Below are 18,135 nucleotides of genomic sequence, written 5' to 3'. Positions count from 1 at the left end.
CTCTCGCGAGATTTGCATAGAAGTAGTAACTAACACACACTACCTTTCAAGTGATCGTTTTAATCCGAACCATGATCTTCTTTTATCCCTAAACAAGTTGTTTTTCTGTCTAAACCAAGACCTTAACCACAGCGTTGTCACACCAACAGCGAGAAAATAATATTTTGAAACGTCTCGCGAGAGTTTCGCAAATATAGGGTTACCTCCAGACACGACACACCGGCATGTGGCGGCAATGTTGACACCACCATATCCTCCTCCTCCTCTTCCTCCTCTTGCGGTTGAGTTGACTTAAGCTCGTTGGCCGCTGGGAGGCACACAAGACGCACGAGAGCAAAACGTGTCACTGTTAACTGACTGACAACTGTTGAAGCAGCAGTTTGAGTTGAGTCCTCCTCCCAGCTGAGCGCACCGAGACCTGGGAGAGGAGCTCGGAAAAAGTTCATGTTCTCCTCTCTGCGAGTCAATAAAATGTTTCAGCCTCCTCTCTACGGGCAGAGAAAGTTTGTGGGAACTCACTGAGCGAGTTGAAAGACATGGCAGCCTGTGAACTTTACGCCAAGGTAAGTTGGACATACTGGGTTAAATTAACTGGTAGAAGCTCATTCAACGGTTTTTCTCTTGACGTTAGTTTACGTCGCGGTAACTGTATCTGTCATTAATGTGTGATTTACTAGTACCGCTCACTTACAGGTGTTTTCTTAAGAGCTTTTATAGGTATATAAAATCTTCTTTCGATTATTTTTTTTATCTCTTTGCCATTTAAAATACTCTGTATCCATCCACATTACACGCATGACTGCTGTCTGCTGACTCCAAGTTAGCTACCCTGCCATTTTCCCAAGGTGGAAACATGTCACTGCTGTTCTGCTGTAGTTTTCTTAAAAGTCTGTGTCACTGTAAAGTGCGGTTGGGTGACTCTGACCCGGTTTCCTTTATGTCCATCAGCATGCCCGTGTATGGCTCCCAGATGCAGCAGAAGTGTGGAAGTCAGCAGAGCTTATCAAAGATTACACTCCTGGCGACCAGACGCTTGCTCTGCAGCTGGAGGATGGCACGGTGAGACAGGCAAAATACCCACATAGCCACACACAGTGTTAGTGAGATAAGAGGCACCGGAGTGGAAATGGATGTGTGTGTGTGTGATGCTCTGTCAGAGGGCCATGCACACATTTCTGTGCGAGAACACTGGCAATGGAGTGCTCATAAATCTCTGTGGGATTATTCAAGGCAGCTGTGATGTTGGGTAAACGCACAAATATTCCCAAAAGAGACAAAATACCTTTTTGCTTGATTGACAACTCTGAAAAAGTAAACACAAGAAGTCTTGAGTGATGTTAAATGTTTCAAAATACATGGATTGACGGATGAACAGCGTGGTCAAAACATTTTTCAGTCAGTGTTGTTGCTACCTGCAGCTGTGATGTCGAGTTTGGGCATGCACTTCAGGTATGGAACTAAGGCCCAGGTATTATCATGAGTGAACACGAACAAACCAAGCACAATGGTTTCTAGGTAGCTTTGAAATGAACTACAAACTAGTTGTCCTTCTTTACAGTTTTTCTGAAAATGAAATCAACTACTGTATGTACTCAAAGCTAACTTATTGTGTTTTTGTAGGAGGTGAAATACAAAATCGACCCCAAAACAAACAATCTTCCACCACTAAGAAACCCAAACATCTTGGTGGGGGAAAATGACCTCACAGCTCTCAGCTACCTCCATGAGCCAGCTGTCCTCCACAACATCAAAGTGCGCTTCATTGACTCCAAGACGATTTACACGTACTGTGGTAATGAGCTTCATCTCCTTTTGACTCACTCTATCACTTGTCACTGTAGACTTTGGAGCCTCGTTCACTGTACGCTCTGACATAATCTACATTATGCTGATTATTGTGGCACGGGCTGCTCTTAAAGGAACACGCACTAAAATGTATTATATGCATATGTTTTCATACAAACTCATTGAGATTGTTTCTCCTTGTGGTATTCAGGCATCGTCCTGGTCGCCATCAATCCATATGAGAGTCTGCCTATCTATGAAGCTGACATCATCAATGCTTACAGTGGGCAGAACATGGGAGACATGGACCCCCATATATTCGCAGTAGCAGAGGAGGCATACAAACAGATGGCCAGGTTTTTACACCTCTAAATACACTCCATTTTACTTTTTAAAGCAAGTGAAGGGTTCACTTACTTTTATGCTAGTACTCTAAATCTGTTTTAGCTGTCGTTTGATCTCTATATCATCACATCTTTTCACGCAGAGATGAAAGAAACCAGTCCATAATAGTGAGTGGGGAGTCTGGAGCTGGTAAAACCGTCTCTGCTAAGTACGCTATGCGCTACTTTGCCACGGTCAGCTGCTCCTCTGGTGAGGCCAATGTTGAAGAGAGAGTCCTGGCCTCCAGTCCCATCATGGAGGTAACGTATAACACTGCAGGAAGATAAAACTAAGTGATAAAAATGACAAAGGTTACTGAGAGCCTTTTGTGTGTTTCATCTAGGCTCTTGGAAATGCCAAGACAACGAGGAATGACAACAGCAGTCGCTTTGGGAAGTACATCGAGATTGGGTTTGATAAGAAGCATTGCATAATTGGGGCTAATATGAGGACTTATCTACTAGAAAAGTCTAGAGTTGTGTTTCAGGTAAATTTCATCTGTATGAACTGAACTTGCACTTCTTTGGCTGATTATCTTCAGTGTCCGAATGTGGCCCTTCTTATCTTTCTATCTTCTTGTATGTCTCCTGGCAGTTAATTGATTTGAAACTCTCTCATGGACATGCAACATGTGTATATCTTAGCAACCTAACAACAAACAACATAAAATTCACACAGTTTAGCCTGCCTGGCCTTTGACTCAGAAAGTTGGCAACATATTGGGTTTTATTAAACAACGATCAACAGTTTTCAAGACAAAAATTGATAATTTCAGTTTAAGCCTGTGTTTAGCAATGTTTTTGCACTTAAAGCATGTATATACAGTCGAAAGAACTTTGCAGTACTTGTGACGTTTACCTTGTTTCAATTTTACATCTGTCGAAACTACTTTTAGGCTCACGGAGAAAGGAACTATCATATATTCTACCAGCTGTGTGCCTCTTCACATCTACCAGAGTTCAAAGCCTTCAAATTGGGTATGTGAGTTTCAAAAAAATCCCTTTAAGTATTAATGTGATGTGGATACATTTTTATTTGTTTTAAGAGCTTTTATAATTATACTGATGTTTGATTATGTTTGTTTTGAAAAGTTTGAAGTAGCAGTACCAGATTTAACAAGTGGTCTATATTAGTACTTATTAATGTTTTATATGATTTAATGTTTGAAGGTTGCGCGGATGACTTCCACTGTACTAACCAGGGTCACAGCCCTGTCATAGATAGAGTGGATGATGCCAAAGAGATGCACAATACCAGGAAGGCTTTCTCACTGTTAGGTGAGTGTTAGTAAGTGCATTGACTGAGTTTTCATGTTGAGTAGGCAGTACTGTACATATAAATTCATGTTTCTGAGTGAGTTATTGTACTTTTATTATATCATTGTTTTGTTTTCATTGTAGGAATCAGTGAAAGTGATCAAATGGCAATTTACCAAATTCTGGCGGCTATTCTCCATCTTAGCAACGTGGAGGTGAAAGATCAGTCAGCAGACAAAAGCAGCGTTTCGGTAAACACTGATTAACCTTGGACAAAACAATGGAGCTTTATATTTTTAAGTATTTTGTCTTGTGTATGTGTTAATTTCTGAATTTTGTATCGAGGATGTGTGGCTCTTATCATGTAGCCTACCTGGATCATTATTGTTGATGTATTTTCAGCCAGACAATGTCCACTTGATGGTGTTTTGTGAGTTGATGGGGGTCCCTGGTGAAGAAATGGCTCACTGGTTATGTCACCTGAAGCTCAAGACAACCACAGAAACCTATGTCAAGTCCATCTCCAAAATGAATGCAGTCAATGGTCGAGATGCCTTAGCCAAACACATCTATGCCAGACTCTTCAGCTGGATTGTTGGCAGTATTAACAATGCGTTAAAATCTGCTGTGAAACAACACTCATTCATTGGTGTGCTTGACATTTATGGGTATGTTTTTATCTCCGGGTTTGTGGATTTTCAATTTATGATTCAGATTGTGAGATAAGTCATTTTAATTTAAACATGTTTTTTTTCAGGTTTGAAACATTTGACGTCAACAGCTTTGAACAGTTTTGCATCAATTATGCCAACGAGAAGCTTCAACAACAGTTCAACCTGGTATGTGGATTTCCTTGCTCAACATCTTCATTTTCTTGTCAAAAGATACACATAAATCATTTTCAGCCATTACTCCCTCCATTCCTCCAGCATGTCTTCAAACTGGAGCAAGAGGAGTACATGAAAGAGCAGATACCGTGGACACTGATCGACTTCTATGATAACCAGCCGTGCATCAATCTGATTGAGGCCAAGTTGGGTGTCCTGGACCTTTTGGATGAGGAGTGCAAAGTAAAATACTCTTATTTTTACTAGAAGTCGGTTCAGCTACTCTCCATTGGGGGAATCTCCACTGTGCTATGTTTGGAAGTTATGAGTAAAGCTATTACTAACTGATGTGTCAGCTCTTTTTCTTTCCGTAGATGCCTAAAGGCTCTGATGACACATGGGCCCAGAAAATGTACAACACCCTCTTGAAGCAGAATGCTCACTTTGATAAACCCAGGTTATCAAACAAAGCCTTCATCATCCACCACTTTGCAGACAAGGTAAGGCATACAGTTGTATGTCTCATGCTGAGGTGGCGTCAGTGGTTAGCATTGCCTCACAGTGAGAAGGGTTCCCCACAGAAAGGGGATAGGTTAGGTTAGGAGAATTGGACACTCTGAAAGGTTCCCTGTGGAGTTTTCTTGCAAGCAAACAAAAGTCATGTTTATATTGAGTGTTGCTCACCAAAATGCACTGTGTGTATCCTTTAGGTCTAACAAACTTCTTGAATGCATTTCCTTCCTCATAAAACATTGAAAAGCTGTTTTTTAAAAGTATTTTAAATCCTTTGTTTACATCCATGTTTACAAGCTTCCAGTCTTCTTCTTCCCTGCCTTTGTTGGCGCATTGCTGCGTTTCTTGGCGAATTACAGCCCACTGTAGATCATTGGAATAAAGTGAAACCACTGGACTGTGTTTCTCACCACCTGCTTGCACGAATGTGTGAATATACTCTTTGTGCGCATGTGCAACCTCATGCAAATTCATTAGAGAAACAAAACCGGGACACACACATTATAAAATCTGCTCCATATCGCTACTAGAGGTCAGAAAAGCCATACGGTACTTTTAAGTTGCCAGTATGTGTGAATGTGTTTACCCTGTGACAGACTAGCAACTTTTACAGGGTATAACCAGCCTCTTGCCAATGTGTGCTGGGATAGGCGTCAGCCCCCACCCCACCCTCCCACTCTTTACAGAACAAACAGTGTGGAAAATAGACGGATGGATGGATGATTCATGTTTTCTAATCCGGACTACCAAGAGAGTCAAGTGTGAAATTGTAATTACTTTGTCTGCAGAGCCAGAATCCTGTTCCTTCATCACAAATGTTTGATGATTATATTTACTAGAGCAGTACTAATCAGTTTACTTCAGACTTTGGATGATGTACATGACCTTTGCTCTTTTAGTCCAAGAATACTGTATGACCTGGTTGTTTGTGCCTAGGTGGAGTACCAGTGTGTGGGCTTCCTGGAGAAAAACAAGGACACAGTCAATGAGGAGCAGATAAATGTGCTGAAAAAGAGCAAGGTGAAATAATTTGTTTCCAGTTGTATATGATATCCTAATTTATTATCCCTCCTAATTAGTCGGTCTTAATGGATGTAAGAAATGTGTTCACTAGAATTCGATGTCAACATCTCTCCAACTAAACCCAAATGACTGTTCAGTACATTTTGTGTTGCAAGTCCTTGGGCACACACCCTGGAATTGTTCAACCTTAACTATTGAAGGAAATACTCCCATTTATGAATTTTAGATTGAAAACACTGCCATCTGCTGTTCAATGACAAGTTTGTTTTCTGTTGCTCTGATGTCTGAAAATTTCTCTTTTCAGTTTGATTTCCTGTTGAAGCTGTTTGAGGATGATGAGAAGGCAGCAAGTTCCACCAACAAGCAGACTAACACTGGAAGGTCTGGTCAGACTCAGAGGGAAAATAAGAAGACTGTTGGACTGCAGGTGAGGGCATATAGAGGAGGTCACATGACATTTGGTGATATGTGATAGTTTGATAGTTACTGTTTCAGTTCTAGTTATCTTAAAACCATGTTTTTTTTAATCTTGCAAGTATGAGATTTGGCTGATATATCTAGTTGTCACCAAAAATGTATAATTAGATAATTTCTGAGTGATTGAAGTCAAAATATGACATTAGACATTTAAACTGTGTAAGCACATTTATTATAATTCCTATATTTCCAAAAGTACTCACTATGGATTCACTCTTTGTTGTCTCTTCACTCAGTTTCGACAGTCTCTACATTTGCTGATGGACACACTTAATGCGACGACTCCTCACTACGTACGCTGCATCAAGCCAAATGACCATAAAGCATCGTTCACGTGAGGAGGATTATTTCACTTGTCTGTTTCATATGATTATCCACAACATGCACAGACGAAAGAGAAGCATACTAATTTTAGTAATGCGTGTCTTCTTTTTTATAAAGCCTGGACCCTGTGAGAGCAGTGCAGCAGCTTCGAGCATGTGGCATCCTCGAAACAATCCGGATCTCAGCAGCAGGCTTCCCATCTAGGTAGCATATCAACAGCAGCATCTGGTACAGATATAGGACCATTTGTACACACAACTGTATGTTGTTTATAATACATAGAAATATAAAAATTTATGTTATTTTATATGAATATCGCAGATGGACCTATCAGGAATTCTTTAGCCGTTACCGGGTCCTCATGAAGCAAAAGGATGTGCTTCCTGATAGAAAACAGACCTGCAGAAATCTACTGGAAAAGCTCATCAAGGTGTGTTTAATTGTAGAAGAGCTCCTGCGCAGTACGTGCAACTTTCACAGACCCACTAAAATATGTGATATATTATATACGCTTTATTGTGTTTATTGTTCGTAGGATCAGGATAAGTATCAGTTTGGCAAAAACAAGATCTTCTTCAGAGCTGGTCAGGTGGCTTACCTGGAGAAGCTGCGTTCTGACATGCTGCGGATGGCTTGTGTCCGCATCCAGAAAACAATCCGCTGCTGGCTGGCACGCAAAAAGTACCTGAGGATGAAGGAGTCTGCCATTACTATACAGAGACACGTGCGAGGTCACCAGGCACGCTGGTGAGTAGAACAACAGCAGAATAAGAATTTTATAAGAACTAGAGCTATTTCCAGCATATTTCTCACAATTTTTTTCCCTGTCAGTTATGTTAAGTTTCTGCGAAGCACCAGAGCAGCTGTTGTCATCCAGCGGAACGTGCGTATGTGGGTGACCAGGAGACGCTACCAGAAGCAGCGCTCTGCAGCAATCACAGTTCAGTGCTTCTTGAGGGCCTACATGGCTAGAAAGCAGTACTATAAGGTAATGTTATGCTTGCTGAAAATGTGAAGGCCTCTAGAGAGTCATAATTAAACACTGCACACTTCAAGGTCTCCTCAACTGGAAGGTTCTGTAGCCAAATTATTTTTTACTAACATAATTCCAGATGATTTTAGCTTCCCTGCTGAGTATTTTTGAGTTTGTCTACTTGAGTCTTGAGGGGATTTAAAAAGATTTTTTTCAAAACATGGTGGAACCTGACAGTTGAATATAACATTAGGCAAACCAGGATATAATAGCTGGCACAAAGAAAACAAGAATTAGTGCCTGTTGAACATAATGTGTAAAAGTTTCCAGCTCTAAGGAAGTCCAGATGTGCCAGTTTCCTGCAATAACATTGTTGAGTTAGTGAAGCCTTGTACACCAGATTGTTTTCCAGTTTCTAGACCTTGATCAGTGTATTAATCATTGATCATTGAGTCATATAAGTAGAGACTGACAACATTTGTACATAATTAGTTGATTTTACACTTGAATTCAATTAATTAAATGTTTGTAATTTATACAGTACAGACAATTTCAATTGCAATTGCATTGCTAGGCAACAGCTTGGGTCCTGTTTACTTCCTGTAAGATGATGTCATTCACATACACTCCAACAAGAAATCAACTGGAACATATTTTAATATTTTAACATGAACCTGTGAAACAGGTTTGTAAGACAGCGGCACACAGTGTTAATGCAATTTATTGTATAAAAATGCATTAACACTTCTTACGTATAAATAATCTTATTGAAGAAAGAATCCAGTATTTTATACATGATGCCCCAGGATTTTCAGCTCACCTTCTCTTAACACTATGTGTAACACTTAACACAATATATATCTGTTTTTGTTTTCATAGTTCATGTATGAGCAAAAGGCTGTGATCATCCAGAAGTGGGTGAAAGGCTGGCTAGCGAGGCAGCATTATAAACGAGCCCTGGCAGACATAGTCCTGCTGCAGAGCTGTGTACGTCGCATGATGGCTAAGAAGGAATTAAAGAAGCTGAAAATGGAGGCACGCTCTGTGGAGCACTTTAAGAAACTCAACATTGGCATGGAGAACAAGATTTTGCAGTTGCAACACAAGATAAACGAGCAGGTGAGTATTGTGTGAGTCAGTATGCATATCCGGTGCTATCTGTATGAGGTACTTGTTTAATCTGTAATCTACCATAACAAAAAATGATGCTGACAATAATTTGGGTCATTCGGAGTTTTTGTATCACATGCACAGACAGCATGTGTGTGTGTGTTTCCCCCTGCAGCATAAAGAAAACAGAGAGCTCAGTGAGAAGCTAAATGTTGTGGGGAAGACCCAGGCTGTGGAGAGGGAGAGACACAGCAGAGATATTGAAAACCTACGTAGATCAGAGCAGGAGGCCAAAGTCAAGGCAGAGACGGTCCCCTCGTTGCTGGAGCAGCTCTCCTTCCTTCAAAAGGAGCTGGAAAACACCCGCAGAGAGAAAGAAGCCGTTGAAGACCAGGCAAAGGTCTACGTAGAGGAGACACAACAGGTTGGCCCACTCCACTTCATCTAAATTTAACCAACTTTACTGGCTGACAAGATCACCAGTATTTTCCACACAGTGCTTTTTTTCCTTAATTATGAGGTATAGTAGTGGGTGGGAGAATGATGTAGCGCTATATGAGTACCTTCAATGACATTTAGTTAAATTTATGTTGCACTCACACCAACAAACTGTTATTTCCCACAGTAGGCTGTACAACAGAGCATCATTTGTTTTCTCAAGTCTTAGTCAGCCCATCATTATGTGCTCAAACTTTCATACATTTGTTGTTTTATTGTTTTTTTGTAAATCCAGGAAAAAGTTCAGTTCAGGAAAAAGTGGAGCAGTCCTACATTTAGGTTTTATGTCCTCACAAATCAACAATGGTGGTCTATGTTGGAAAAAAATACCAACATTTGTGGAACGTTTTTACCATGTGGGAATTGTATGAACTCAGTAGTGTGGTAGTAGTGTTTTTGTTAGTTTCTAAAGCCTGACTTGCTATCATGAATAGCAATAACACTTAGATTTTTCCTTGTCTCACAATCAGGTGGTAGCGGAGCTAAATATGAAAAACAGCTCATTGAACAACGAGAAAGATGAACTTAACAAGCTAATCGTGGAACAAGCCCAACAGTTAAAAGGTACTGAGTAGTTCACCTCAAACCTCCACAGTCCTTTAGTAATGGATACATTTGAATTAAATGAAACATAATTGTTGTTTTCAGAGACTAAAACCAACATGGAAAACACCAAACAGATGGAGAAAGACTTAACTGAAGAACGCTCACGCTACCAAAGTCTGCTGAGTGAACACCTGCATCTGGAGGAGCGACACAGAGACCTGAAGGAGGAGATGAATGTCAGCATTGTGAGGAACACATCATTTGGCGTCACAGTGTTGAAATTGCAGCATTACTTGTCATGTGATAGCTCTTGATGATGGATTTAAACGGCATGGGAGTTTCAAGATACTGTCACAAACAAGAATCACTTCAACAGAGTAGTTCAGTAGTTGTACAGGACTTTTTACATGTATACATCTTAAAGAGTATGACGTCTCACATCCTGTGTACAAATTATGTGTAACATGACAATATTTATTTCTTTGATGGAACACATTTAGGCCTGGCTACTTATCCATCTGTAACATGTTTTTTCCCCCCACAGAGCCCAAGCAAACCTAGTCACAAGAGGACAGACTCCAGCTACAGCAGTAACTCATCTGAGTTTAGTCAGAGCTTAGGCTCTACCGATGGAGAGGACAACTCTCAAACAGAGGTAATGTACTAAATAAGACAATATCATGGTGCTACTGCATAATCAGAATTGTCTTGAAGTGATACTCCATCCAAAATCTATGTGTGGGCTTGAAGGTGGCTGTAAAACATCTGTATTTTCATTATTGGGGAAGAACTGCAGCTGTATGGCGTCAACACAGTGAGTTAGAAGAAATTGCAAAGGTGACACATTTTCACGGTGGAAAAATAACACCATAATCCAGTTCTCCACTATCCATCTGTATGATGATTTTGTTTCTATCACTCATAGTTTTGTTAAAATATGACCAAAGACACTGCCTTCATGTTCAGAGCACTGAAGCTTGTCTCTGATCAGATCAGGTTAATATTGTCCACAAAAATTAACTGCTTGACTGAGGGGACAGTTACGATGTTGACATGCTCCCTGTGATTACTGCGGATAGAGACATTGGATTTCCCCTGAATTCACATTATTTGACATTTGGGCTGCAGTTGAGAAGGGTATATGGTTTACTACAGTAAACTTTTTATTAGTGCCACAAAAAAGGGAAAGAAAGTAGAGATATGTCTTGGTGTGTGTTGATATTTGTCTTGTAGCGCTTGTAGGGAATGTTTTTGAGCAGCTGTGGGAAGATTTAACTGGGCTTGTCTATGTTATAATCCTATTAGTGCAGCATTCTAGTTAGGTTGTGAGGAAAATCATCAGCCAATGATTGCTGTGTTTTGTTAGGATGAGACCCAGCCCACAGTGGACCTGCCAGTCCTTCTGAAGTTTCAGAGAAGAGTGAAGGAACTGGAGCAGGAAAAACAGTCACTATGGCAGCAGCTGGATAACAGAGAAGAAGCCCAACAAGAAAAAGCAAAAGTATGCACTGAAACACTGAACAATTGCAATCTTATAAGTTATAATTTGGTTGTTATTTATGGTTGAAATTTACATTATGTGTATATTTGTCAAAAAAGGAGGCAGAGAAGCAGAGAACTGTAGGCAGAGCAGAACTGGACTTGGAAACACTTAAGGTATGACTTAGTCAGGTACATAAAATGGGATTTTTAAGAAAAAAAATATTTTTTGCTTAACAGCAACATCTGTTCCAAAATCCCCAAAAGAAAGAGACCCATTATTATAACTTATAATCAATAACTTCTTGTTGTGTTTAAATTCTGAATTAAGAATAGAAGCAAAATTTAATTTGTAGACGTTGTGTTTTTTTATTAAATTATTTAATTTAGCGGCAAGAGCTGGAGTCAGAGAACAAAAAGTTGAAGCAGGATCTAAATGAGCTGCGGAAGTCTCTGACCAATGAGAATAGTGCTTCGATGCCCCCTGCCCCTGGCTCGCTGCCCTACAACATACTGGTGGATCAACTCAGCTCTTCCAATGAGGAGCTGGACATGCGGAAAGAGGAAGTGCTGCTTCTTAGATCGCATATGGTCCGTCAAGAGGCTCTTAAACATAAGGTGACACATTTGTCATTTTATTTTAGGATTATTTAAATATTCTCTATTTTTTATTTGATGCTACGGACATCTTACCTAAAAATAATGTGTCCCTTTTGAACTGACGCCTCTAGGACTCTGCACTTGGAGAAGGTGTAAAAATAGATCTGAGTGAAATCCCCTCATTTCAAGATGTCAACAGGTAAAACCACTTGGCTCCCACTCTGGCTTAAATCCATCAGGAGGTACAGTTAAGTGTTATTTACATTGTCTGATGCTGTCGCTTAGGTCCACTGCCATCCACACACTGAATGAAGATGGAGAGCTGTGGCTGGCTTATGAAGGCTTGAAGGAGACCAACAGGTAATAAAGTAATATTATGTCGCTGGTTAGTGAATTCAAGCAAGTTCATGCCATATGGAATTGAATGCTGTCCCTCCGTCCTCTAGGCTTCTGGAGTGCCAGATGCAGGAGCAGGAATGTCTTCACAACGAGAAGAATAAGAAGCTGCTGCAGGAGGTGAACAAGCTGAAAGAGGAAAAGGAGCAGCAGCAGAAGCTGTTGGCTCAGAGCCTCAACCTGCCTGAAGGTGCTCGCATTGAGGCGATCCTGAAGCATGAGATCACTCGGCTCACCAATGAGAACCTGGTGGGTCTGCTCACTGGCTGTCCAGATCTGTCACTCTGCGTCTTGTCAGTTACTTTGACTGTGTGATTAGTTTCACAGTCCCTTAAAATAAACAGTTAAATGACTGTCCAGTATTGGATCTGAACTTTTGAAAGGGCATCTTATAATTTTCTATTTCAAATAAAAATAAATGTATTTTTCCTTGAGGAGACATCATGGTATTGCATCCACAAATAATATACTACAAGCATGTTTACATTAATATTAAAAAACACAAAAGAGTAAGGAAAGTGCTTTTAGGATTTAAGACTTACTAAGAGTTTCTACTGGACAAAAATATTTCTCATCATCTTGGCTCATTACATAGTGTGACGGTTTAAAAAATGAACACTTTGCCGTATATGAAAGTTTTGTTTGCCCTCACACTAATATGTCTGCATAATTTTAGGAACTCTTGGAGCAGCAGGAGAAACAAGACAAAACCATACGCAAGTTGAAAAAACAACTGAAGGTGTACATGAAAAAAGTGGAAGATTTTGAAGGTAATCACATGGCCTTGACAGTGTTCATACAGTGTATCTCCCAGAATGAAATATCACAACATTAATCCTGTAATTCCTTCCTTGCTGTGTCTAGCGAGCGCTCAGCAAAAGAATAACTCCTCCATGATGAACACTCCTGTGAGAGCAGTAAATATCACCCGCAAGGAGAAGGAGTACCAGGGTATGTTGGAGTACAGAGAGGGAGATGAGAGCCGCCTGCTGAAGAATCTGGTCATAGGTATGTCGAACCTGTTTCACTCAAGCAAATAATTGTAATTTAATATTTTCTGAAGTGTTTTCAGAATGTATGCAAAAGTTTTTCTTCATAGATGGAGGACACAGTATTTGAGTGTTTTTCTCTGACATGTTGTAATCTTCTCAGATCTGAAGGCTCGTGGTGTAGCAGTCAGCCTCATTCCTGGGCTTCCAGCCTACATCATCTTCATGTGCCTGCGATACGCTGACCATGTTAACGATGATCAGAGAGTCAGCTCTTTGCTCAATTCCACCATCAGCAGCATCAAAGGGGTCATTAAGGTGAAGTACATTATATATGCAGTAGCTTAGATCTGTGTAAATAAAGTGATTGATGTGTTTTAAATTGATTTTTGTGATGTTTCTACAGAGGAGAGGAGATGATTTTGAAGTGGTTTCTTTCTGGCTGTCCAACACATGCCGGTTACTGAACTGTCTGAAGCAGTACAGTGGAGACGAGGTAGGCATGAGACAGTTTTGATGCCAGAGTCAACTTCACAGCTGTCCATGTCCCTTAATTAACTTTGGATGTTTGCACATCCTCTACATAGGTGTTCATCACACACAACACTGCTAAGCAGAATGAGCACTGCCTGACCAACTTTGAACTGTCAGAGTATCAGCAAGTTCTTGGTGATCTGTCCATCCAAATTTACCGCCAGCTCATCAAGTGTATGGAGGACATCCTGCAGTCCATGATAGGTGAAGAGACATAATCTAACTATACATGATTACAAACACCATGTTCTTCTGTCTGACCATAACCAGAACATGAAATGTTTTTCCCCTGTGTGTTTTACATGTGTAGTGGCAAGCATGCTGGAGCATGAAGCAATCCAGGGCGTTTTGGGCTCTAAACCAACTGGTCTGAGGAAAAGAAGCTCCAGTTCCCCAGAGGAGGCTGTTACAGTGGAAGTCCTCCTGCAGCGCCTTGGCCTCTTCCACGCCACCATGAGTCAACATGGGATGGACTCAGACCTCATTAAACAGGTGGTCAAGCAGCAGTTTTACATCATCTGCGCTGTCACACTGAACAACCTGCTGCTGAGGAAGGACATGTGTTCCTGGAGTAAAGGCCTGCAGATCAGGTACAGCGGGGAACACCCATCCACCTGTTGATATTATAGTTTATGCAATAAGAATAGAGGGAAAACATGTGGATTGGAATTTGTTGGTCTTTGTTTATGTCAAGCAAGCTTCCTCAGGTGATGTCTCAGACTCTCATTGGTTCGATTTGTTACAAAACATATAGGGATAATGCGTGTTTACAGTATTATAGCATTTAAAAGGAGTGTGTGCTATAATTAGAGGTCTGAATTTCAAACTTTTAAAAACCCTGCACCATGCTCAACTGAATAATCCACATTTTTAATTACTGACCCACCGATACTGTAGATCAGTGGAATTGAAGAGCTGTAAAAGCTGAGGTATGTTCAAGATGAACCGGTGTTTATAGCTGTTCTGAACAAAAACCCTGCCAGAATAGATAGGGCTGAGATGCTACAGTTGTTAAAATGGAGATAAAGGCGCACACTTTCAAACTTTTGAAAGTGAACGTGCTTGTCGGAGTGTCGGTTTCAGCAGGTTACAAAAACTGCCCGCCTCAAGTCCAACATGGGAAAGGTGTTTTAGACTCTTTGACATTCTGACAAGCATGTTGTCTGAAGCATACTGAGGTCTTAAGATGACACGTTTTGGCCTAACGAGGGGTCTATAATAAAACAGAACACACACACCATTTGAGGCAACTTTTTGATCTGAGTTACAAAAATACAGTTATTTTCTGTGATATTAATTGATACAGAAAGACAATATTCCATGCTAAGAAAACCTTAATCTAAATGATTGAGCCAAATAAGATTACGTCATGTGTTGGTTCAGTGCTAGTTTGTTTTTAGTTTTGAATCTCAACCACTTTTATCTCCAGATTCAAAGCTTTAGGAATTTGCACAGATATACTTAAAACACTCATTGCTTCACAGACATTAGACAGATATTAGCATTGGTGAATTTTTTATTCTTAAAGGTAGCAACATTTTCATTTAACATTAATAATATTGTGATTGCACAGGATGGATGATACAGTTGACCTGCTTAGACAGTACCTGAGTTTAATCTGAATTGTTTCCTCAATGCGTCTGTTTTCAGGTACAATGTTTGGCAGTTGGAGGAGTGGCTGACAGAGAGAGAGCTGGCAGACTGCGGTGCCAAGGAGACTCTGGAGCCTCTCGTGCAGGCCGCACAGCTTCTGCAGATCAAGAAGAAGACCGAGGCGGATGCCCAAGCTATCTGCAACATGTGCACTGCCCTCACCACAGCACAGGTCCATCATCAGTGAACGTTCAGCCTCCTTAATCTGTCTACATAATATTTTTGCTCTGCTTTGATCATTGTTTGTTTTTCTTTCTCTCAGATTGTAAAAGTGTTGACCTTGTACACCCCAGTGATTGAATTTGAAGAGCGAGTGACAACCAGCTTCATTGAAACCATTAAAGTGAGTTGTTGTGTGGGCAAGAAGTGCGGTGCTCTTTAACAGTATACCCAGTTAAGCTATCAACCTGTTTACTATATCTTTTTTTTTTTTTTTACATTTCAGAACCTTTTGAAAGACAGAGATGAGTCATCCACGTTGATGATGGACACCAAGAAGATCTTCTCTGTCACTCTTCCCTTCTCACCCTCCTCTGTGGCTCTGGAGACCATCCAGATCCCCGCTAGCTTTAATCTGGGCTTCCTCACCCGCATCTAGACCAACCTTTGACACTCGCACCTTGTTCTCTGACTTAACCAGAGCAAAAACACCTAGGACTGTTTTTCAAACTTTGTACCTAATGTAGTAGTTTCATGATAAGCGAATATTGTAATGCTGCAACAGGATAAGGAAATGTTGTTTACATGCATCTATGTATTAGATTTTCAGCACTGCATAGCCAAAGAGTAATAATTGTATGAGCAGTGAATATGCACAAACAGTCTTTTAAAGGTCACATCTTTCTACACTAAATGTATCACTTATACATGTGCAGATAGTTCATTCATGTATTCATGAGTATGATTCTTTTCCTGCTACCTAAATAACAAAATTGGACCTTTAGCAACACTAAATCTACAAGTGACGTTTCTGATATGTAGGATATATAAACGTATTCTGATAACTTGTTTCAGTGGGCACAGTTTTAAAAATGGATAACTATGAGTGATGTTAAAGTATTAATGTGCATCTAAACACTGATTTAACTGCTGAAGATGTTGTGATGAAATTTGGGAGCACTGTTTTATTTCTGTAACTATCAGGTGATGGTTATTTATGCCAGGATGAGGTGAAGGAAAAGAAAATAATCCAAGTATGTATTTAACCAGTCTTAATACTGTCGGTCATATTAAAGGCTGGCGTTTCAGTAAAGATGGTGTCAAGTGCTTATCAATTCTGCACAAAGGGTTTCACGACCTCATGAGGTTCCTAAAGAAAATGTAGAATATTTCAGTTACACTTTGTATTTGTCTTTTAAGACTCTGCTATATCCTCGGAGGCAGTTATGTAATGAGGTGTACGATTAGATTTAACAGCAGGAATCCTCAATCAAATGTAATCAAACAAGCACTCGGATTCTCATCTGTTTAGGATGTTTGTGTTGAATTTATGAATCCATCTCATGGTTTGATGTAACTCTTTCCCTTCTGTTCTTACTATGAAATTATATCCCAGCCTTTCTCCTCCTTCATGCTGCTATGCTGCCAGAACTTATCTTTTATCGTTCTTGTTCATTATGACTGTGTATTTGCAAATGCTTAATATATGAAAATGCCTTAAAATTCACAAATGATTAACCTCTTGGTTTAAAGTTTTTCAGCTGTGTGCACAAGGAATGTAGGAGTGTGTTTCCTCATATCTTCTTAGCAACTCGGAATGTAATTTATCATGTCAGTACTCCCAATTTTGCCAGTATTTTTTCAATTTCGCAAGTGGGTCAAGTTAGTATAAGGTGGTGAAATATTTACTCCTTTTTTATCATTTTCATCAACACTTGCGGTGAAGTTGTGGCTGAAACGCGTTCACATATGTTCTGAGTTTGTATCCGGTTTCTTTTGTTGCCTGAATCCTTGATCAAACGAGCACACCCACTCTATCACAAGACGGGGGGGGCGGAGTCAGCAGTCAAAGTCCGCGACAGGTGAGCGGCTCTCGCGCACACGACAAGCCAACCAGGAAAAGACAAGAGTAACCTGCAGTATGAGTGTTAGGGTTTTCAAAATAAACACGGGACACTGCTGGCTCACATCCTTTTAGCCTTGTGATCATTTGAAATGACTGTTTATTACTGTAATGAGGATGTGAATCATGAGACATTCAACCAAAGAGTGATTTCCCCTCTTAAACTGTTTAACTTTATTATTTTTTAGAAGGCGTAAAGATGTTAAGGCTTCCAGTATTTCACAGGAAACATTGCAAATATTCGAGAAAATTGCAAATATTCGCCGTAGAAATTAAACAATTTTGTGCAACAGAACTGTATGTAGTTGTATTTTCTCGGTCATTTAATCTTCTTGTGACCCTCTCAGATTCATTTTGGCACTGAAAGCATTACAGATCAGTGATAACGACAATAACCTTTATCTAAATATAAGAAGAGCTTCAGAGTCAAGAATAAAGACAAAATATTTACTGCATAGTCATGGTCAAGTCAATTCATTTATAGAGCACATTTAAAAACAACAGACTTTGACCAAAGTGTTTTACACTGAGATTAAAATTATGGGATTATTTGATTGATGGTTACAATCAAACAGAAACACAGGATCAAAATAACAACATGGACATAACTCGTCACTTTGGATAAATGGGAAGAACTAAATCAATAAAACAGACAAACTCAAAACCTGATACCGTTTTAAAGTGTTATGTATTTACTGAACCTTGT

At 40.0% G+C, this 18,135-nt stretch overlaps 1 protein-coding gene across 2 annotated transcripts; it reads left to right on the top strand.

The window, feature by feature from the left end:
• Positions 1 to 193: 193 nt before the first annotated feature.
• On the top strand, positions 194 to 16,619 carry LOC122985887 (unconventional myosin-Va-like). 2 transcript variants are annotated; one of them, XM_044356882.1, is made up of 40 exons: positions 194 to 563; positions 949 to 1,059; positions 1,621 to 1,792; positions 1,997 to 2,141; positions 2,273 to 2,429; positions 2,513 to 2,656; positions 3,065 to 3,146; positions 3,339 to 3,446; positions 3,570 to 3,676; positions 3,828 to 4,093; positions 4,183 to 4,264; positions 4,355 to 4,495; positions 4,627 to 4,752; positions 5,702 to 5,785; positions 6,093 to 6,215; positions 6,502 to 6,599; positions 6,707 to 6,793; positions 6,911 to 7,019; positions 7,125 to 7,336; positions 7,421 to 7,577; positions 8,442 to 8,681; positions 8,848 to 9,096; positions 9,641 to 9,734; positions 9,819 to 9,952; positions 10,261 to 10,371; positions 11,083 to 11,217; positions 11,316 to 11,372; positions 11,586 to 11,813; positions 11,927 to 11,994; positions 12,081 to 12,155; positions 12,242 to 12,440; positions 12,868 to 12,961; positions 13,056 to 13,199; positions 13,344 to 13,498; positions 13,587 to 13,676; positions 13,768 to 13,918; positions 14,025 to 14,304; positions 15,365 to 15,539; positions 15,630 to 15,710; positions 15,813 to 16,619. In XM_044356882.1, exons 1-40 carry the CDS (start codon positions 537 to 539, stop codon positions 15,963 to 15,965), a joined length of 5,451 nt encoding a protein of 1,816 aa, XP_044212817.1. In that variant the 5' UTR covers positions 194 to 536; the 3' UTR covers positions 15,966 to 16,619. The 2 variants fall into 2 exon arrangements, with proteins under 2 accessions (XP_044212817.1, XP_044212816.1); XM_044356881.1 differs by having other exon boundaries at positions 9,819 to 9,961.
• The last annotated feature ends 1,516 nt before the right edge of the window (positions 16,620 to 18,135 follow it).

Source organism: Thunnus albacares, chromosome 7 (assembly GCF_914725855.1).
Source record: "Thunnus albacares chromosome 7, fThuAlb1.1, whole genome shotgun sequence".
NCBI lineage: Eukaryota > Metazoa > Chordata > Actinopteri > Scombriformes > Scombridae > Thunnus > Thunnus albacares.
The sequence above is the reverse complement of the archived record's forward strand: the minus strand, read 5'-3'. Positions and strand labels throughout refer to the sequence as shown.

Coding starts and splice junctions, on each gene's coding strand:
- LOC122985887 (XM_044356881.1), top strand. CDS start 537: ATGGCAGCCTGTGAACTTTACGCCAAG. Junction 2,657..3,064: donor AGTCTAGAGTTGTGTTTCAG/GTAAATTTCATC, acceptor AACTACTTTTAG/GCTCACGGAGAAAGGAACTA. Junction 9,962..10,260: donor AGGAGATGAATGTCAGCATT/GTGAGGAACACA, acceptor TTCCCCCCACAG/AGCCCAAGCAAACCTAGTCA.